The sequence below is a fragment of the Teleopsis dalmanni genome, chromosome 1, assembly GCF_002237135.1.
Source record: "Teleopsis dalmanni isolate 2A chromosome 1, ASM223713v2, whole genome shotgun sequence".
Lineage (NCBI taxonomy): Eukaryota > Metazoa > Arthropoda > Insecta > Diptera > Diopsidae > Teleopsis > Teleopsis dalmanni.
In genome coordinates, this window is record NC_051846.1 from 192,224,150 (window position 1) to 192,246,329 (window position 22,180).

Consider the following 22,180-nt stretch of genomic DNA (forward strand, 5'->3'; position numbering starts at 1 on the left):
TATTTAAAATATTTTTTTTCAATAATTTTTTTAACACTTAATTAAGAAATATTTCTTTATATATTATTTTAAAATATTTTTGTTAATTATTTATTCTCTTCACTTGGAACAGTGTTGAGTACGGGAACAGCAGCGTACAAAATATTTTTCTTTTGTTTGATTTCCAAGCCTGGTTCCTTAGCATAGTTTTTAATAAAAATTAGTGGTGATTCAACTGCTTTATTTGCAACTAGTTGTCCAGGTTTGATATAGTTATTGTTTGGTATCGCTGGATGTGGATAATCTGTTATAAAATGGTACAAGACTGGTTTAGGTTCCATACTGTCATCTTTTGTTATAACATCAGCAGCTTTTACTTGTATAGGCTGGTTCACATAAACTGGACCAGGATAGAGATAAGAACCCTCTGGTATCTGATCTATAATCATTTGTGCATTACTGCCAAAGACTATAGCAATTAAAATAAAAAATAACATCTGAAAAAAATCATTTTTGATTAGTATATGATATATTAGTTCTATTAAATTATTAATGAATATAATGATATATACATATTTTATCATAACACAATCAATATATTGATATATTGATAATTAGTTTTTCATATAATAAATTGCTCATATTTGATCAATTTGATTTACTGGCTTCAGTTTTAGATATTAATGTCGTTTTCGATCGGCAAATCTGGAGTAATTTTTTGAATCTAGAATAATTTTTAGTGCTTTATTTTATTTTCGATTGGTAAATCTTAAGCAAAATGTATAACACTTAGTTTTATTTATAACAATCAATATATTTTGCCAGAGTAGCAAAATAATCCTGAAATTCACAGCTGTTATATATGACTTGACAGAAACAGTGTTATTTGATTCTAAACATATATTTATAAAAAATTTAAATGCCTATTAATATTATGCCTAAGATTATTCCATTCTGGTTTTAACCACATTATAACCATATATATTGTATAACGATATTATAACTTTATATTACATATGTAATATATAACCGTATTATTGTTGTGGTTTCACTAGGCTGATTTATCAATCCAACTTCATATATGCCTTTCTCTCTCTCCCTCTTTCTCTCTTGTTTCTTTCTTCTAAGTTGATAATCTAAGTTCATACATCCTACCGTCTTAGACGATAGTATCAAAATTATATTAATATTTTTCACTTATTCCCACTACGACTAAATTACGAGTGTTACGATTGTTTTCAGTGCTAATTTAAAACTCTTCATTTTCACAAATACTAACGTCTTTGATCGCCTTTAATTGTAATCACCGAAGACCAGTATCACGACTAAAGCCCGAATAAAGAATATGCTTTCTGAAACCCTATTCTATAAAAGTTTTTTTACAAATTTTTAATCATACAATTTCATTATTTTTATTCCATATATTATATACTTACTCAGGTTTATTAGGCTTATACATTCTTACTTCATATATTTACCTTTTTTACTTATAGTGTTGATAACAATCAATAATATCCGTAGATGAAAAATCGTTAAGGTTTTATTACCTCAAAAGACCTTTATAAACTAAATTTCGAAAAACAATTATCACTTGCTTTTATATGTCTTAAGGATATATCAAACTTCTATACATAATAAATGAAATCATTTACTGAAACATATGTAAACCAGGTAACCTAAATTTTTAATCAAAATTATCAATATAATTTGGTGAAGCATGCAAATTATTATATACTTATATGTACTTACACTTTTTTGCATATATAAATAAGAATTTATTTAAAGAACGAATAAAGAGTATCTGTCCTCAATTTTAAACGCTGATATCTTATATGTACACTTATATATATGAAAAATAAACATCGTTGACTTTCAACTTAAATTTAAATCTCTTCAAGTTTGTATTTAATTTGAGTATTTATTTTCTTTCATTGAAAGTAAAAATTATTTAAGGAATGTAAACAGGTAGAATCATATATACCCGTATATATATGTACATATATACATATATTGATATAAAAAATCTTAATAACTACGTCAAATTAAAGACAGAGGTGTGGAGAAGTTTTTGCGAACACATAATTTAATGACATGAGCTATAGTCTTTAACCCCAGATTCTTTTAGCATTAATAGTTTTCATTTAGAATTGAAGCAATAAAATATTATAGAAATTGATTAACTAAAATACTTGACAAAAACTTAATAGATTCTTTCAAGTCTTTTACTCTTCTAATTATATTATTTATTCTAATATAATATTATTATTTTATATTAATTATAATAATAAATTATAAAATCTTCCTATTATAGAATCTATATAAGATCGTCCTATAGATTCATATTATTTTTATAATATAAAATATACTTATAGGTATATTCCATAAAAAGATCTTATATGTTATATATACACATATTATAATTTTACATTATTTTATTGTTAATAATCGTTATGTGACTAATGATAATCACGATTATTTGATTAAATTGATTATGATTATTTGATTAAATTGATTGTACAATATACATATATAAATCATTTAAAATAATAAATATTATGTACTAGCATTATTTATTATTTGATTATTATTACTATTATTATTAATTATTAATAATATCATATTACTTTACAGTTAATCTATGCTATATAAATTTTAGATCTATGGAACAGTTGTTTCCTAAACGTAACATTCAACAATTTAAATCATATTTCATAATTTATTTATAATTTCATATCGTTCCAACAAGATGTGTCCCTATAAGCACATATTGCGATCAGGGTACAGCCTGGGCACAGTAGATAATAGTGTCCATATTTTTATTACAAAGAATTAATATAGATTTATGATGTATATAATTTCATGTTTATCTATTGAAACATTTCTCTATAACCACACGTCACAATTTTAGTAAAGATAATAGACTTTCTATAAGTTTTTATATTACAAATATATTATACTTACTAAAGTAAAAATCATTAGGGGCATTCACTCTGTCTTGCAAAGTCATTGGAAGGTGCACGAAATGCAAGAATGCTATACTAAAATTGCAAAACGTCTGTTACAACTGATATAGTTTAATATATAGTGATATAGATTGAATAATGTTAGAATTACGAACGATTACATATTCTGAATGTTCCTTTCGGGTTCTGTACTGTTCAAGAACTGTATAATTTCAAATTTGTATGTGTGTTTTAGTTCTAGTTCTAGAACTAAATGAATGTATAATTCTCGTATAGTTTATGAATATTAATTTATATATGGAAATTTTATATGTATTTGAACTGAATTTTTTTTGGATATAAAAGTGATTACTTCTATAATGTTCATCTAATATAAACTATTGTATAGCATTAAGAATTTAATAGATTGGAGCAATTTCGGTTTCAGTTTCCAAAAATTGCAATCCATCAATTATTGAATTTTTTTAGAATTAATTTTAAGTTATATACAGACAATTAAATCGAATAAATATAGATAAACACCACTGTTGACGGATACTAGGCAATATATAATACAGCTGCATATATTATAGCCTTTTTCTATTCGAAATAGATTTCTTGTCATTGTACGAAAAATTTTTAATAATAATTCAACTGTGCTCATTTTAAAATCTCTGTACTTGATGGCCTAGAAAGTAAAAATCATAATTATGATAATAATTTCCAGTTCTTATCTGACTTAGTTTATTCACGTAACCAAACGATCAGCAATCTTGAAATAACTAGTCTGGTAATGAAGGGAAGCAAAAAACCAGAGAGGACGCTTGCTCAATGAGTAATTCAATTATAACCTATATTTCAAAATATAGGATATGTATAAGATCGTGGAACGGTCCATAAGATCGGTCAAATAGCGTACAATAAAAAACAATATAATATAAATATATTTAAGTAATTAATGCTTGAATCAATAAGAGTAAGTAAAATATTATTACCAACAATCACAAAAATATTAGTTGCTCTTTTATTGAACTTCATAAACAATGCAAGGGAGTATTAGTTATGTTGAAGCTGTTTTGAGCTAGTGTACTTAAGCACTTATACTCCTTCTTAACTCGAGGTTTCTTCAAAACCCCTCTCTACACATTGACTAGATTATTGTTTATCACTTCATCAGACTAAACAATAATTGACCTCAGATCTGCATACCTCCCCGAGGAGCCTGTAACCATTCTGAGATTTGATATGGCGGTGTTGGTAACTCTGTCAGATTTCGCAAATAATTTCAGGGCTCTTTCCTTTATGTATTTTTTGATATGATCAATCTTGATGTCCCTGAGTATGTCATTCGTCCTAATGTAACATGTTTGAAGCTTTGCAAGGGAGTAGCTTTCCTTTATTTTTAATTGAATGACAATCTTCGGGAGAGAGCTGTGTAATTAAACATTCTCATATAAAGCTATTTTTAATAAAAATTACATTAAAAGAAACTTTTTTTATACAAATCGAATTCTCTTTCCAAGCATGTAACAACGGCATTTTTCTAGCAAAGGTAAAAAAAATTTTCGTGCCAAAAGAGTTGCTCACCCATGGATAAAATACTTAAAACCACTTCAATAAAAATAAATTTTTAATTGTTTTTAGCTTCAATTACTTTAGAACCAAAAATGAAAAACAAAATAGAATGATTTGCAATATATTTACAGTAAAAAAATCACACACAGAAAATACGAATTTAATATTCCATATAAGAGAAGTTAAATAAAAATTGTTTGGACAGTTCTTCTTCAAATGCTTAGAGAGTAACAACAAATCATCTACCGAAATGGTAAGACGGAGTTTATTTTATTATAAATAAATTATTTCAATAAGTTGATTACAATCAAAAAAATTTATTGTTTATAGAAAATATTAATTATCCTACAACTGACAATTCTGGCAATCGCAACAGCTGGCAGACACTCTTACAAAACTAAAACAACTTCTTTATTGCAACCTATTCAACGCCAATCTTCGGTATACTCTGGACTCAGAACAGTACCATCCAAAAATGTAGGCATTGATGGTATTAGTGTACATTCTAGTTCATATTCTGTGTCATCTCCAAATGGAGTACCAAAAACCTTTGGCTACACAAGTCATTCGCTTCAAACAGCTGATGGAAGAATCATAACTACTTATCAAACAAAACCAGGCTCACGACCAATAACTAAGGTATATAAACTACCAAAAGGATTAGGTGTAGGTAGCACTGGCATAACAAATATTCAGACATATTCTGATCCAACATTTAATGGAATTGCTGTTGCAAGCGCGGGATCATTTGGTGTTCGCTGAATGTTAATAAATATTTAATATAAAATCTTGGTGTGTTATATGTTAAAAAATAAAGTATTTCAGTATAAAATGATAAAATAACAGTGTATTAATTTGAGATTGAAAGAACTTATAAGTGTTCTCTGTTGGAGAAACATAACACCTCAAGACAATTATATCTATTTCATTTTATGAATACTATAAATTGAGATCCATATACCTAGCACACACTTATACCGTAAATGCAATATAAAACTTAATATGCACTTGTTTCAAATGATTCAATCGAGATCATGAGGGCCTCATTCAACTTCGGCCATTTAATACAGACCATCTATCTACAATTATGTCACCTGAGTAAAATACAATGTACAAATATAGTATGTAAAATTTAATTCATTATTCAGTAAACTAATTAACTTAAATTCTTTAACAAAATAATAATGACCCCATCATAAGAATTGTGTAATTGATTTAGAGAATGATGCGACTATAACTATATTATAGTATCATAAAATTCCGACCAATCCAAACTAACTATCATTTATCTATAATTTACTCTTACTGATTAGAATTATAATACTGAAACTTAGACATCGATTTTAAACAATATATTATACAAGAATTCTAATCGAATATATTTATTTCAATTAACAAAATGCACAAATTCATACAGAATTTTAAAACCATTACCTATTTCAATAGACATAACTATCATTACCAGATTTTTGTCAGTGTTTTTTTAAAATAATTCAAAAAATTGAACTTACAGGTCCCACATGCCCATCAAAAGTTTTTCTCAAAAGCCTGCTTATACCCCAAATAATAAAAAATCAATAGCCTTTTATATATTTATAACTCGAATATACAATATTTATTCCAATCAATAAGAAGAAGCACAAATTTAAGCAGAAATCACAATAAAGACTCAATCCATTACCTATTTTAATAGACATAACCACCATTAGCAGCATATTTTGTATCAATACCGGAAGTATAAGCGCCGCTAGGAGCAGTATATGCAGCTGCAGCTGGGGCTGAAGAGAAGCTAGTTTTCTGTACAACAGGTGCGAAAGTTTCTACTTCAGAAGTGCCATAAGTGCGTGAAACTCCTGGAGCGGTATATTTACCAGATTGAGCAGTATAGGTAGCTGGTGCAGAATAACCTGTAAATCCAGTACCTGGGGCCGTATAATGTTGACTGGATGTAGCTGTATATTTACCGGAAGTCGGAGCCGCGAAAGTTTCAGTAAAGGCAGGCGCAGCATAAGTTTTGTAGTTGGAAGCAGTATTAGTAAAACCAGGTGCTGTGTAAGCGGCAGGAGCGGCATACGTTTGCTGCTGTTGTTGTTGGTTAGCAAAAGGTGTATACGCTTTAAAGTTAGCGAAAGCAGGTTGTGCAAGTGATTGAGTCGCAGCTGGACCGGAATATGTTTTATAGTTGGCACTTGAACCCGGAGCGAAATAGGACTTAGTGTATGCAGGAGCATCAGCATAATTTTTATAATTTCCAAAAGCAGCAGCATTGGCAGGTGTGATAAACGTTTGCGTTGAAATCGGTCCGGGATGATCGTGGAAATTGGCAAATGCCGGTGCAGCAGTAAAGGGTGCAGAAGGTGCATAAACTTGGCCAGCATTTGGTGCAGAATAAGTTTTATAATTTGCGAAACCAGCTGTAGCGGGAGCGCCATAAGACTTATAATCAGCAGAAGGAGCGGGTGCTATATATGATTTTGCAGCAAATGGTGCGGAGTAAGACTTTTCAGACGATGTATACCTATAACTGGCAGGATCTGCAGCAAATGCGGCACTTTCAGGTGCTGCAGATGTTTCTGGTGCAGCATAGGATTTGAAATTAGCAGGAGCTGCATAAGAAGTAAAAGAAGATTTTGGTGCTGTATAAGCAGCAGCACTGTAGGCGCCCTGTTGACTTGTCGGTGCATTTTGGAATGTTGTGAAAGTTTGTTGTTGTGCTGGTGCAGCAGATATCAACTTCCCACTGAAAGCACTAGACGGTGCAGTGTATTGTGAAAATGCACTTTGGCCCGCTGGAGCATGTTGGAATGAAGTTGAGGTGAAGGATTGTTGTTGAGCTGCAGGAGCGGCAATCAATTTTCCACTAAAACCGGTAGATGGTGCAGTATATGCAGAACTGTACTGAGCGGCTGGTGCATGTTGGAATGAAGTTGAGGTGAAGGATTGTTGTTGAGCTGCAGGAGCTGCAATCAGTTTTCCACTAAAACCGGTAGATGGTGCAGTATATGCAGAACTGTACTGAGCGGCTGGTGCATGTTGGAATGAAGTTGAGGTGAAGGATTGTTGTTGAGCTGCAGGAGCTGCAATAATTTCCGCTGAACCAGCTGTGGTGCATTATATGTAAAAGGACTTTGATGTTGTTGGATGATGATGAGGTGAAAGATTGTTGTTGTGCGCTGGACAGCAATTAATTTACCACTGAAACCAGTTGATGGTATGCTGCTTACGGATGAGTAAGTACTTTGACTGGAAGGTGCTTGTTGGAATGATGACGATGTGAAAGCTTGTTGCTGAGCATTTGGAGCAGCTACTAATTTTCCACTAAATCCTGAAGTGCCACTAGTAACGATATTGCTACCAGATGTATAACCGCTGCTAGTCAGTTGTACTGTACGTGATGATGCTGGCAAATATGTTCGAGATAAGTGAGCGACATCGGCATGCGCAAATGCGACCAATGCGGTGACTAGAGCGATGCAAGCGATGATTTTCTTTAAAAGAAAATTTAAATTATTTAAATTTCTAATTACAAACTTTGTTATTTCTTCTATTAAATAAAGTTTTAAATATTATTGTTTCAATTATTTTAAAAATTACTTTTCGGTAATCGTATAGTTTTTAAACACCCCGTAATAAAAAAAAACTCTTATTAAAAAAAATAAATTGTTTTGAAGTAAAACGATTAAGAAACAAAACATGAGATCGATTCACAATGGCAGGGAGATGGTTTTTTATCATTGAATCATTGAGACTCAAGCCATATTATTTGCTACTAAAGGGTAATTTTTATGAAAATATATCACTATTAAGTACTGTTCTTTTTTAAGGAGATTATTTTCGAATTCATTATTATAGTTTTAACACATAATAAACTCAGAAATTTTTTTGTATGTGAATATATTTTTAATAACTATTAGCTTTTTCACAATATCACTTTACTAACCATTATAGACGATTTTAGAGTATTTCTCACGAAATGCGAACTGTACGTAGAACCAAACTGAAAGAATGGAATCTAAGAACTGTGTCTGAACCATACGAATGCCAGTCAATTTATACTAAAAATAAATCAACAAAATTTTGCAAATATGAAAAACTAAATTTTAATGAAGATCAGTGTTCAAAAAATATTACTAAAACTATTTTAAAAAATAAATTTTTTTTTTTTTAAAAGTGACATATCGCACAGAAACTACAACAATTCCCAGTGTTTCTGTAAAATTAATTTTGAAGCCGTCCGCACGCACTTGTAAGACGTCTTCAAAAACCGCTTAAACTCAATTCGAATCTAACACGAATGTTAAGTAACCAAATAATTAAACAGCAGAAGTAATTACAATTTAAATAAGCCCAATTCGAAACTGTCAAAAAATCATAAAAATCATTTGAAAAACAACTAAAAATTCGCCAATGCAAATTAGCAAGCGTCACCTAACTTGGACTAATAGGATTAATGTGGTTGTCATCAAAGCAACTACTTTTGGAACTATCGCTAAAGACGAACTATTGACAAGTGCTTAATCTTTTCAAAACTCATATAATAACTAAACTTGACAACTGCCTGATGAAGACTCCAATGCTTTTTATTTTTATTTTTTTGTATGTCAACTAAAAAATAATTTATTTTTAATTAATTTTAGTAAAAACGATTTTTATTGGCTCTCAACAGATCAAAAATAGACTACATAGAAGTATTCTATACAAAATATTCTAGTTCCTTTATATGTCATATATATTATTTAATTTTCGATTTTACATACCATAAGTTATTATACGATACTTCCCACATATTGTTTGCCATAAATTATATAATAAAAAACAACTGTTTGAAGTAATAATACCTTATATTATAAATTTAATAGTATCTATATTTAAAAAAATCTTGTTTTTCTTCGTTTCTTTGTAGATGGAACAAAGATTAAGTCGCATACTTAACGTAAGGGATTTCGATGTCGCCTCACACCATTAAGAACTCACCCCAGTATAATGGTCAATTATCAATCCATTATGAACCCAATAAGAATCCAGCATAGCCACGATGAATAAGCGATCTACCGAATCTACAAGGAAATCTCTCAAAAAAATCATCCTTAAAGTCTTTTAATAAAGTCAATACATTGGTTTTTAATAATAATGTACATATCTCATATTCATATATCTGTACATAGATATTTATATATTCACCCATAATATGTTGATATCTCAATATTTGTAATCAACCTACGTATAGAACTTTTTAGGTAAAAATTAAATAAACTTAAAGTCAGCCTCCTTATTTACCGACGTCAGCACTTTTATAGTAAGAGGTGCGTCTTCAGATACCATGCCATGGACATATACCCTTTAAATACATATAATGTTTGGATTGAATACGTTATGTAAATACAGAACATACAACATATCGCTGAGAAGATCATACAAACATATAGGAGGTTTAACTCAAAAAATATGTGTCATGTGTCTAAGTTAATGGAATTTTTTTTAATTATTTATATTGATCAATTATTCCTTAAGTGACAGTGTAAATACATTGATAAGTCTCAAGTACTTTTAGCTAGACTTAAAGTACGTTACACAGTTTTGTATTCTGAATGCTTAAAAGATTACAAATTTTTAACTACAAACCAATAAATATATGGCTTTATTGGCTAATATTGCTATGACGTCATATTCCAAAGACATGGACGTTTCTAAGTCTATTGTAAGACTAATAATGAACCTTTGAAGACTATGACTTTGTAAACAATGAAGACTACTTTATGAACCTCCTTTTCTGAGTTGAGAGAAAATCCTTAAAAGTTTTAGAAAACCATCTATAATGATAGAATAATTCTAAACCGTCAATAGTATTGATTCTGGAGTCGATACTTTGTAGTATTGATGGTGCATTACTGATTACAGCTTACAGTTTGGAACATACTGTAGCAAAAATTTCATCTGGTCATTATGTTTTCAAAAACATTTGCAAGTCATTGCACTTTTAAGTAAAAAAACACATCCAAGTAATATCCTGTTAAGTTTGAAGAACATTATTTGGTCTAAAACATACAAGAAACCGAATAGGCGAAAATATGGAAATACAAGGGATTTAAAGGATTTAAAGGATTTAACTCAAAAAAAGCATATATGGTCGAAAAATTCGTTACAACGATCCCAATAACTGAAATTCAAATTTTTCTTTAAGCTAACTTTATTTCAGTACGTTACATCTCGATAAATAAGCTACACTCTCTTTCCCCTTAGGATTATTTTCTTAGGCCAACGAAACACCTCTCGCATTTATGTAAGTTTCTTTGGAAACACACTTTATATATTTCTATAATGTATTAATAGCATTGCCGCCATCAAATAACATACAACCTTCATACAATCCTTCATCATCACAGAGTCCGAAATCGTAACAAACCAGAGACGGTGTTATAAATAATACCAAAACCTCCTTCTCTTAAGGTTTTATCATATCTGGAAACTACATTTTAGACTTTTTGTTCTAATTAAAAGTTAATTAATTTTTATATTATTAAATATTATATATAAAACATATTATTATATTATAATTATATATAAAAACAAATAAACAAAACAAAACAAATAAAATTATTTTAAATTGCACTGACGACCTCTATATGAAATATTTTCAAACACAACAGACCGTAAACACATGCACTAGCTTTCAACCGCAACAAAAGTAGAGGTCGTAATATTACGGTCTTTGACCAAACTAAAAATGATTGTTGTCTCAGCTAAGAGTGTGCTTTGAATGTGTTTTTTTTTATTAAGTTTTCAATATTTTTGTTTGTTTATTTTTTTTATTTTTTCTTTTTAAAGAAAAAATTTTTACTTTTTAAATTCTATTACTTAATTTATTATAAAATATAACAAAATATTAAATAAAAAAAATTTAGTAACTAAACTGAAAAGAACTGTTTTATGGCCGCGTCGAGTAGCCTCTGCCAACCAGCCTTATCAATGACTTGCAATCGCCAGGTAGTATCGAGCGTCTTCAAATCATTGGTCACCTGGACCTTTCACCGAAGATGCAGACCCTTCACCTACCAGCATAGCCGCTGAATTTTCATACGCTATATCAATGTCGCGTTATGGCTCATACAGCTCATCGTTCCATCTAATTCGATACTCGCTGCAAATTCTTGCCTCAAATACTCCTAACTCCTGCACCATACAGCAGGGCGGGCATGAGAAGAGACTTAAAGAGTGTGATTTTTGTTTATCGTGAGAGGGTTTTATTTCTTAATAGCCTACTTAGCCTGAAGTAACATCTGTTGGCAAGAGTGATTCTTCGTTGAATCTGTAGGTTGACGTCATTTTCGTATTTACGCTGGTTCCCAAATAAACAAAGACTTTCACAACTTCGAACTTATAATTGTCAACAGTGACGTGGTTTCCAAGACGGTCAGAAGATTTGTTTGTTAGTATAAAGTAAAGATTTAGTCATTAAAGTTTTATCAACTAAAGACTAATATGAGAAAATAAGCAAACACCGAGCTACACAGATATAAGCCGATATATACAGTATTCACTCCATTAAACATATGAAAGGGCTTAAGGGAGCTGGGATACGCGTCTGTTGAAAATAGTTATTAAAACGCAAATTGTTTTAATTTACATTATAATTTATTTATTTACAAAAACAATACAGTATTGTTGCTTGATATACTTTATTGATATACTTTAAATTTTATGTTATGTAAATCATGCAGAAAAATATATACATAAAATATGAGTTATTAATAATATTTAATGCAAAATGTATTATATCCAACCCCTTCTTTAGAGATAACGTTCCTCATATCTTTCACTTCGACTGAGTCATAAAACTACCGCTTAAATAACAAAAACAACATAGAACGCGAAGAATGCACAAAGAATGAAGAAGAGGCCTTTCATCTTAATTTGCAAAGGAGAAGAATTTAGTCAGTGCAAGTCTGGCTTTTGCTTCGCACTTTCTTAATTGAAATTGAAAGAAAAGTTATTTTTAAAAAACTAAATTTAAGTTTAAATACAAAAAAATAGAATCACATTAGCGTTAAGTGTTTTTGAAGAAATTGTTATTAATAGATGTTTGCATAAATAAATTGTTGAAAATAAAATTCGTGTCGAGTTCTTGTCCATATCAGTTATTCAAATGCTGATAAAGTAAATAGTATATAGATTGATCGTAAAAAAAAATTATTTCAAATAAAATAAAATCATTTATATATAAATCTTTAATTATAATTTAAAACTTAAAAAGTGAATAGTGCAGAAAAGTGAAAATTAAAAAATATTTTCAATAGTCAATGTAAGTATCAGAATCCATAGCTGTGTGGAATAAAGTCTTTGCTCGATTTTCAGATATCCAGACTTCAGTAAAATACATAACCTTACATATTTTATTGAAAGTCACATGTGGTTCTATTCATCTGTTAAAAAAAAAAAATATATGAATTTTTGTTGTTCTAGAATTTTATCACATATTATATTCTCTTCTTTAGGGCAGAAATTTACCGTTCACCGTTACGGTCTTTTCAACAACATGTGTTACTCTCCACATTCATCAGTTATACAATACTCTTAAATCTCTTAACAACAACAACAGTTGCCATCAGTAATCATCATTGCAGCGCGAACCAATTTCCTTGCAATGACGGAAACTGCATCTTACTGGAGAAGATGTGTGATGGAGTTCACGATTGTGCAGACAATTCGGATGAGTTGGATTGCGGTAAAAAAACTGAGAATAATAAAAACAATTTTTTTTTAAAATTTTTAAAAATAATATAATTTATATATATATATAAAATAAAATCTCTAATAGATTATAGAAAGTGTCGCAAACCGAATTGGTTTTCGTGCGCACAACCTCATGGTCCTTGTCTAAACGCTACACTGGTTTGCAATGGTATTGAAAATTGTCCTAGCGGAGAAGACGAAAGCGATTGTGAGGGTACTGCACGCAATGGTAAAAAATGGTTTATCACAAAGCGCGACTGTTCTGCCTATGAGTATATGTGTCAAAGTGATAAATCCTGTATACCTTTGGACTTCATGTGTGATGGAAAAGTTGATTGTAAAGATGGTTCGGATGAAGATGCTGGTTGCCTTAAAGCTAAAACCAGTTGTCCAGGATTCTTTTGTCATAACAAAAAGTGTTTAGAAACTGATTCTTGGCGTTGTGATGGCGTAGACGACTGTGGAGATGGAAGTGATGAACACAATTGTCGTAAGTGCAATCACTTAGTGTAATTTTATTACAACAAATTGTTAATAATTAAAATTTAATTTAATTATTATACATAAAATTTTTATTTTGTAGCCGCTTTTTGCAAGCCTGAACTTGGTAAATTTCTTTGTCATGACAATACAACTTGCTTAGATTTAACAAAAGTGTGTGATAAATCTCCTGACTGTACTGATAAGAGCGATGAATCTGCAAAGTGCACAGTAGAAAAATGTACTGATAAAACATGTCCACCTGGTGCAAAATGTGTTTTGTTACCAACAGGTGCTACATGTGTATGTCCAAAAGGCTATCGACTTTCTGCAATAGAAAATGCTTGTACCGATATCAATGAATGTCTGGAGAGCTATGGTATATGTAGTCAGAGCTGTGAAAATAAACCCGGTAGTTTTAAGTGTAAATGTGATGATGGTTATACGCTAAACTCGGATAACAGAACCTGCGAAGCACTTGGTGAAGATGCCATACTCATGTACACAACTCAAGTAACTATAATGAGTGTACATCTACGGTCGAAACATGTTTACCCAATTGCAGTTAATTTAACAAAAGTAATTGGAGTTTCATATGATGGCACTAGTATTTATTGGACGAATATACAAAAAGAAACTGAAAGCATTGTTAAGGCAGAAACTGATGGTTCTGAAGCAGAAATATTGCTAACTTCTGGTTTAGATGCACCAGAGGATTTAGCAGTAGACTGGTTAACAGGTAATGAAATATTTTAGTAAGTGGCAGATTTAGACTGTCCCAGTTGATATGCATATATTTATATTAAAATTTCATACATCTTTTATACATATCTTCATGATTGTGTATATTACATATATATTATTATATCAGTATTAAACTATTATATATATATACATATCATAATAGTCTTTTATCGAATTTAGGTGTGCCAACGAAGTCTTAAAAAATATTTTGAAATTCTAAAACGTAATTATGTTACCGCACTTAAATATAGTAAAACAGTCTTTTCACGAGACCCCGCAAATATAAACCATACCAAAAAGTTTTCTTCCTACCATATTGTGTTGAAAATTTTTATACAATTTTTATATATTTTCTTAGGACCGTGATTTTCAACGACATCATTATAATAGGTTTCTACACGTATAAAAGAACGAGTCGTAATAAGATTATAGCTATATATCAATTGTTCTTTAAGAAACATATTCCATTCAAAGGTTCATCTTTGCAAATAATGAGAAATTATTCCATCATTTACAAAGTGTTGACATCAAATCCTTTTACTTACCCTGCTAAAAATATTTTTGCGACTAAACCAGATGATATACCTATAACGTTTTTCTAATATAATGAGCGATTAGGTCAATGACCCTCAGTGACTCCCTCAGTTTTCGCGTTAAAATTCAACCGTTGCTTTAGAGAGCAAACCAAACAGGCTTCCCAAGAACAGGAGAACTACAAGAACGGCACATATTAATTCAATACACATTGAAGAAAGTTAAATTTGGTTTGTATACATCATTTTTCGTAAAAGTATTAATGCTATTTTAATTCTATTTTCCGACATATTACATTAGAATTTAGTTTGTAATTTAAAATAGTGAATCATCCTTTCATATGAGAGAAATATAGTTAAGTTAGAATAGCACTTTGTGTAGTCTATTAGTATATCAAGCTCTACAGTGTGACTTCCAATTTTAAGTTAATATAACATATTTTAAAAACTTTCTCATCTTATAAACTTATCCACTTATTGTTTTCTAGTAAATTTTTTAGATTCTCTGAAAATCTAAACCATCTTATAAGCTTTATTTTTGGGTTTAAATTGATTCCATTTAATTTCTCAGAAAGTTTCTTCAGTTCTCAGAATATTATTCTTCAAATCAGTTTTTAGAAAAATTCTATATATATTAGTTTAACACATATAATTTTAATTTAAATTTGATTCCAATTTTATATACATATATATATTTTTTTTTTAATTATCGTAGACAATATATACTTCTCCGATAATGTTATGCGACATATAGCTGTATGCTCTAACAATGGCATATATTGCATTGTATTGATAACCCTTGATGTTCATCAACCTCGTGGTATTGCATTATGGCCACAACGTGGACAAATGTTTTGGACTGATTGGGGTAATAAACCAATGATAGCACGTGCTTCAATGGATGGTAGTAATTCTAAGTCAATAATTGTCGATAACATACATTGGCCAAATAGCATTGCTATTGACATGCACAATGATCGCATTTATTGGGTAGATGCAAAATCTGCAACTATCGAAACAGCACGACCAGATGGTACTGAAAGACGATTAGTTCTACAGGGTATATTGAAGCATCCATATGGCTTAGCATTATTTGAAGATAATATCTACTGGTCAGATTGGTCTACCAAAAGCATTCACACTTGCAATAAATTCACTGGAAAAAATCATAAAATTGTTACAAAGGATCGCACTATGTATGCTGTACATATATATCATTCGGCAAAGCAACCTAAAATGAATCACGCTTGTATGGATACACGCTGCTCTCATTTATGCTTATTGGCTGAGAATAACAGTTCCACTTGTGCTTGCCCTGATGGCATGATACTCTCTCCAAATAAACTTCAATGCATAAAAATGCATAAGAAACAACGTTTGTTCATAGGTCTTAAAAATATTCTTTTGGAAATGGAGCATACCAATTTTGGGCGTCATGTAATTTCGAGCACTTATACATTGCCGTTGTATGTAAATGAAATGACCTACAATACTGTGAACGAAACGATTATCTTGGTTGATAATATGCAGCGCGCTGTATATGAGTACGACATAAAGCAAAAACGTACTACTCCATTAGTTCGTGGCAATATAGGCAATATTACTGGCATTGCTTTTGGTATATATACTTATGTTTCTGTACAGTATTTATAATTAATATATTTTATATTAAATTAGATCACTTATCGCATTGTCTCTACTGGACTGATTCAGAGCGACATGTTGTGGAGGTATTCTCTTTAAGGACAAGACAACGTGCGATCGTCAGTTTCTTCTCTGGTGTTGATGTACCTATTGGGATCTCCATTATACCGGAGGATGGGTAAGAAAAAAAAAATTTATAAATACAAAAAATATGTTATGCATTTTACATAAGTAAATGTGTGTCAATAGCTAGGAAGTAATACAAATAAAATAAAAATAGAAAATATTGGAAGTGTATTGTAAAAGTTGCCTCGGCGAACAATAGACGATTTTATTATTATTAAAAAATTCATGACGAAAACTTTATTTTAATTATTAAATGTTAATTTTTTTGTCGAATGTCTATGACTAAAAAACTATAAGTTAGAAGAGTTCGAACAGTATTGAAGAAACAGCAACAAAAATCAATTTGAACAATTTTTGTTGTTGTTTCTTCATTACTGTTCGAATCCTTCCAACTTTATCTCAATTATTTGTATATTTAAAGTTCTTAAAGTTCTGTCTACTTTATTTATAAACTATTATTTATAACAAACAATGATTCAATTTTACAGCATTATGTTTGTTGCACTTCATTCACGTCAAAATATACACCTCGATCAAATATCACTCACTGGAAGAGGAGAACACACACATGTCTTTGAAAATGAAATGGGCTATGATGGAGTTAAATTTTTAGCTGATTATGACACAAAAACTCTTTACTGGACGGACAGTGATTTAGGACGTATATCATTTTCCGATTATCGTAGCCTACATGCTTACACTTTTCGTGGACGCTTAAAAGAACCCTATTCGATGGCTATCGTTGATGATGATCTCTTTTGGACACAGCTAAGATCTTCTTCTATATATTGGACACATAAGAGTAATATGGGTCCATTAAAAAGAGTTGAAATTGAAATATCAAAGGAATATGGACATACGCTGCCAGCACAAATACCACTACTATCTACCACTACATTAGTTGTAGATCATCCCTGTCAGCACTCAAATGGGGGTTGCTCACATATTTGTGTCACTGACAGCAAGTTTTCTGCTGCTTGTCTGTGCCCAACGGGTTTGGTATACAAAGACGGTGAAAACAAGACCTGTATTGAGGCTTTAGATTGTGAATTTCGTTGTGCTAGTGGACAATGCTTAACACAATCCAGACGTTGTAATGGACATAAAGATTGTCCTGATGGATCTGATGAAAAAGATTGTGACGCGAAAAAATCACATCATAAAGTAATATGTCCCGTTGGCGATTTTATGTGTTATGATGCTGAACAATGTGTACCAGCAAAGGAACGATGCGATAATAAACAGCATTGTAGAGACGGTTCTGATGAGATGCATTGTGAAAATTTCGGTAATTTCATTGTTTATAGTGATTATTTGAAGTCCTCATACGAATTTTGTTCCATTAATTTCAAGAAATTATATAATTTTTAATTAATTTTCTAATTTTAAAGATAAAACCAGAAATTGTCATATTCATCAGCATGTCTGTGATAATGGACACTGTGTTGACATGAGTTCAATGTGTGATGGTATTAATGACTGTGGTGATAATTCGGATGAAAAGGATTGCAGAATGCCGGGTACTAAGGAAACAGCACGTATTGTTTGTGGTAAAAGTATGTTTCAATGCAACACCGGTAGCTGCATTGCAAAAAGTTGGGAGTGTGATGGCAAAATAGATTGTACTGATGGTTCCGATGAACATGAAAAGTGTGGTATGTAATGTTTGTTTATCATTTATTATAAAATCAATTATTAAAAGTTAACTATTTCTACTTTTAGATTTAAAAGAATGTCCAAAGAATATGCACAAATGTCACCTCGGTCAATGCTTAGATAAGAAATTAGTCTGTGATGGTCATAACGATTGCGGCGATAATTCAGATGAATTAAATTGTGATATTAACACAGGAAAGAAACGTAATTATTCCTGTGGAGATGAACACCATAAAATGTATCAATGTCCTAGTGACATTTCCATTTGTTTGGAGCTCTCCGCCAAATGTAATGGTACCGCTGAGTGCCCACGCGGTGAAGATGAAATGGATTGTGGCGCCATCTGTAGTATCTATGAATTTCAATGCCAAACCAGCAAGGAATGCATACGCTTAGAATTTAAATGTGATCATGAAAAAGATTGTGCTGATGGTTCTGATGAACTGAATTGTGCTCATACGGTCAATGCAACGTTTCACCACACAAATGAACGTCCGTGTGAAGCACATATGTATGATTGCAAGGACGGGCAATGTGTGGACTTAACAAGAGTTTGTGATGGCTTTGATGACTGTGATACGGGCGCAGATGAGGGTCCACTTTGTAAAACTGCTTGTAAGAATTCCAAGTGTTCACATAAGTGCCGACCTACTCCATCAGGCGCAGTATGTTCATGTTTTAATGGTTATACTTTGGATAGCGATAAGCGTTCGTGTTTAGATATAAATGAATGTATGGACAATGAGCCGTGCTCACAAATATGCGAAAATACGTTTGGTTCCTATCGTTGCAGCTGTTTTCCAGATTTTATGCTACGCACTGATAAAACGACATGCAAGTCTATAGAAAGTGAATCACTTTTATTTTTCACATCATACAATGATGTGCGCAGTATGTCAGAACAACCAATTACTCTGAATGTTGTCTGGTCTGCTAATGACTCCAAAATAAATGGTTTTGATATAAATGTAAGAAAGCGCATAGCTTATTTTACTGCTGACGATGTACTATACATGGTGAATATTAGTGGTGAAGCTATTGTTCAGGGTAGCATGTCTGTTCAAATGCCCTCAAAAGTAGCTGTCGATTGGATAACAGGTAATTTTTAAATTTTGGAGAAAATATTTTTGTTTTATCAAAACAAATTGTATTTTTCTAGATAACGTCTACGTTATAAGTCGCGTTCAAACTTATCAAATCGAAATCTGTTCTTTTAAAGACAAAATGTGTGGCAAAATAGTGCAAGCCACTGCCAGAGAAACCATCAAGGCACTAACCGTCGATGCCTTCAACCGTAAACTTTTCTTTGTCACTATACGTGCTCAAACGTTTAATCAACCGAATTCACAAATATCACTGGCTAATCTTGATGGTCAAAGACGAGAACTGTTCTACCATAAGAGAGGCGGATATATAACTGCTTTAGCAACGGATCCACACAAACAATTTTTATACTTCACAGACTCGCACTCAAAAACTATACATGGTATTAGTTTTAAAGAAGGATCAACACGCACTCCTCTTACTATCATACAAAAAACAAATGTAGTGACACATCCTTCAGGACTTTCAATTTATGAAAATCAAGCTTTCGTAGTGAATATTGGAGCCAAAGAAGCAGTACGTTGTCAACTCTTTGGTGCACGTAAGTGTAGAGCTTTCAATCTCAACATACTCAATGCGGAAGATATTGTTGTGGATGGTGTTTCACGTCAACCAGTCACAACTAATCCATGTGACATGGCCAAATGTTCGGGCATGTGTGTTCAAGCAGAATTTGGTTATGAATGTATGTGTGGTGGTGTTATTGTAACGGAGAATGCTATATGTGGCAAAAATGACTATAATGAAATGGTAGCTGCAGCCAATCCGTCAAATGATTCAAGTGGTTCACATACTGGTGCAATTGTATGCATAATTTTGTTGATCTTAGCAGTTCTTGGAGCTGGCGTTGGGTATTTTATTTATCGACGTGTTAAACTAGGTCATCGAGATTTCAATATCAACCTGCATTTCCAGAATCCGCTTTCATCGTTCAGTTCTAAATCCAGATCAGCGCAAACAGCAGGCACCAACTTCGAAGCACAACACCAGAATATGTCATTCAATAATCCGCTGCAAAGATTATTGCGTAGCACGGTTCCAGCAACTACGATGGAAATGCAGCTCGAAGCAACAAGAGTAAGTAATGATATTTATGATTAATATACATATTATGGAAATGTCTACATGTATAAATATGTATATTTGTATGCATTATAGCAAAATGAAGTACATAAAGTATCACAAGGAGAACGAATGCCAAGTATCATGGTTGAGGACGATGCCGATATTGATACCGCCAGAACAAATGGATATTTTAGTGATGATGCGACAGTCAGACTTGTACCCTAAATAATTATTTGTTGAATATTTTGTTATAATAATTATTTTTATTGTAAATATTTTTATGTAGTTTATTAGTATTATGTAGTATTTGTTATGTATATTAAAATGTTATATATTACTTATAATTTTCACTTTTAAACTGATATGGTCAGAAATTTAAACCTGTAGAAAATTATATATATATTCTTTTCTATTATTAAAACAAAATTTAATTATTTAAAATCACAATATTTTTCAAAATAATTTATTTATTTTAATATTGTATATATTGTTAGTCTAAATAAATAAATAAACTTATTTGATACAGTTCATATTATGTTTTCCATTATTTTAAATTCAGAGAAAAATAAAAAATCTAAAAGATTCTAAATAAATTTATTATACAGATATGCTATAAAACTTCGGAGAAACTTTAATTTATAAGGTAACAGTATTATTTTGAACAGTAACTAATTAAAACAACAAAAAAATATATTATTGATTAATAAAATGAGTTTTTGTCCGACCTTACATTGGTTAGAGTAATGGCAAATACCCATCATTAGTAGTCTTTTAGAAATATTTCTTGTATTTTACTATTCGCGAATAATTCTTTGAGAATGTAATTACCAAGAGTTGAACTCATTCCTGACAAATTTGAAGAGTCTGTGTGTAATTCATACTGTACCTTTCACCTGATATCTCAGGCTTTAACATCTTCCCTTCGTCCAGACCTCACGCCACATCCCCTCAATACCTATCCCTTTACCTCGATTGGTGGGATTCTGATCCCTCCATCATCCCTCTCTTTAACCGCGGCTCTCATGACCACGGTCACAGAGTCTACCGCTAGTACCAGGTGCTTGCGCAATAACCCCACCCCCTTCACTAACACCCATGTTTCGATCCCATGCTCTCTAGTTTAAATGAACCTAGGTATTAGCTAGATAATAAGCATCTTGCTCTACCATCTCTCTCTTGATTACTGAAATCGGGTTGCATCCGCTACACGCGGTTGCAATCTTCTATATTTATTTCTAAGAGGTGGCTTTAGTGGGTTTAAGTTTCATACTGTGGATTTCGACGCTTTCCACTCACTGCAAAAAAAAAAAAAGAGAAAAAATTCAAAATACCTCCCCACTAAAACAATAGTTTCTATTAAAAAACATGGTTTCTTTTGTCATAATTGACTTTAAAAGTCAGACTAAATTATTATTGTATGTAAAAGAGCACAAATTATAATTTATATAGTCCTTACTGCATAATGTCAGTTAATATAAACCAAGTCCAATACTGGACTTGGATACATGGATACAGTTTATAAAAAAGTAGCATCCGATGGCTCTTCCTCTTTCAAACGCTACGAAAAGAACCGAAGCGCGACATGGCGATGTTTCTAGATCA

At 31.3% G+C, this 22,180-nt stretch overlaps 5 protein-coding genes across 5 annotated transcripts; 2 read left to right on the plus strand and 3 right to left on the minus strand.

The window, feature by feature from the left end:
* Nucleotides 1–42: 42 nt before the first annotated feature.
* LOC119670963 lies at nt 43–1,534 on the minus strand. Its single transcript, XM_038081423.1, has 2 exons — nt 1,458–1,534; nt 43–476 (listed from the first exon to the last, which is right to left on the minus strand). The coding sequence occupies exon 2, from the start codon at nt 474–476 to the stop codon at nt 87–89; it is 390 nt and encodes a 129-aa protein (XP_037937351.1). The 5' UTR covers nt 1,458–1,534; the 3' UTR covers nt 43–86.
* Nucleotides 1,535–4,713: 3,179 nt separating this feature from the next.
* LOC119670962 lies at nt 4,714–5,302 on the plus strand. The gene is made up of 2 exons (XM_038081421.1): nt 4,714–4,749; nt 4,827–5,302. The coding sequence occupies exons 1-2, from the start codon at nt 4,747–4,749 to the stop codon at nt 5,256–5,258; spliced, it is 435 nt and encodes a 144-aa protein (XP_037937349.1). The 5' UTR covers nt 4,714–4,746; the 3' UTR covers nt 5,259–5,302.
* An 880-nt stretch (nt 5,303–6,182) lies between these two features.
* LOC119666961 (nucleoporin NSP1-like) lies at nt 6,183–7,411 on the minus strand. The gene is made up of 2 exons (XM_038076239.1): nt 7,396–7,411; nt 6,183–7,330 (listed from the first exon to the last, which is right to left on the minus strand). Exons 1-2 carry the CDS (start codon nt 7,409–7,411, stop codon nt 6,183–6,185), a joined length of 1,164 nt encoding a protein of 387 aa, XP_037932167.1.
* Nucleotides 7,238–8,522, minus strand: LOC119672840. Its single transcript, XM_038083988.1, has 2 exons — nt 8,437–8,522; nt 7,238–7,984 (listed from the first exon to the last, which is right to left on the minus strand). Exons 1-2 carry the CDS (start codon nt 8,437–8,439, stop codon nt 7,463–7,465), a joined length of 525 nt encoding a protein of 174 aa, XP_037939916.1. The 5' UTR covers nt 8,440–8,522; the 3' UTR covers nt 7,238–7,462.
* A 4,233-nt stretch (nt 8,523–12,755) lies between these two features.
* Nucleotides 12,756–20,870, plus strand: LOC119670964 (putative vitellogenin receptor). The gene is made up of 11 exons (XM_038081424.1): nt 12,756–12,795; nt 12,989–13,218; nt 13,312–13,716; nt 13,810–14,445; nt 15,699–16,601; nt 16,661–16,805; nt 17,242–18,041; nt 18,145–18,408; nt 18,476–19,507; nt 19,569–20,590; nt 20,672–20,870. Coding segments are annotated over exons 1-11 (5,571 nt in total). The 5' UTR covers nt 12,756–12,793; the 3' UTR covers nt 20,804–20,870.
* The last annotated feature ends 1,310 nt before the right edge of the window (nt 20,871–22,180 follow it).

Bases quoted from the DNA above. Each gene is read 5' to 3' on its own strand.
- LOC119670963 (XM_038081423.1), bottom strand. From the start codon at position 476: ATGTTATTTTTTATTTTAATTGCTATAGTCTTTGGCAGTAATGCACAA.
- LOC119670964 (XM_038081424.1), top strand. The intron at 13,219-13,311 runs GTAAAAAAACTG...AATCTCTAATAG, and splicing joins TTCGGATGAGTTGGATTGCG to ATTATAGAAAGTGTCGCAAA. The intron at 18,042-18,144 runs GTAATTTCATTG...CTAATTTTAAAG, and splicing joins GATGCATTGTGAAAATTTCG to ATAAAACCAGAAATTGTCAT.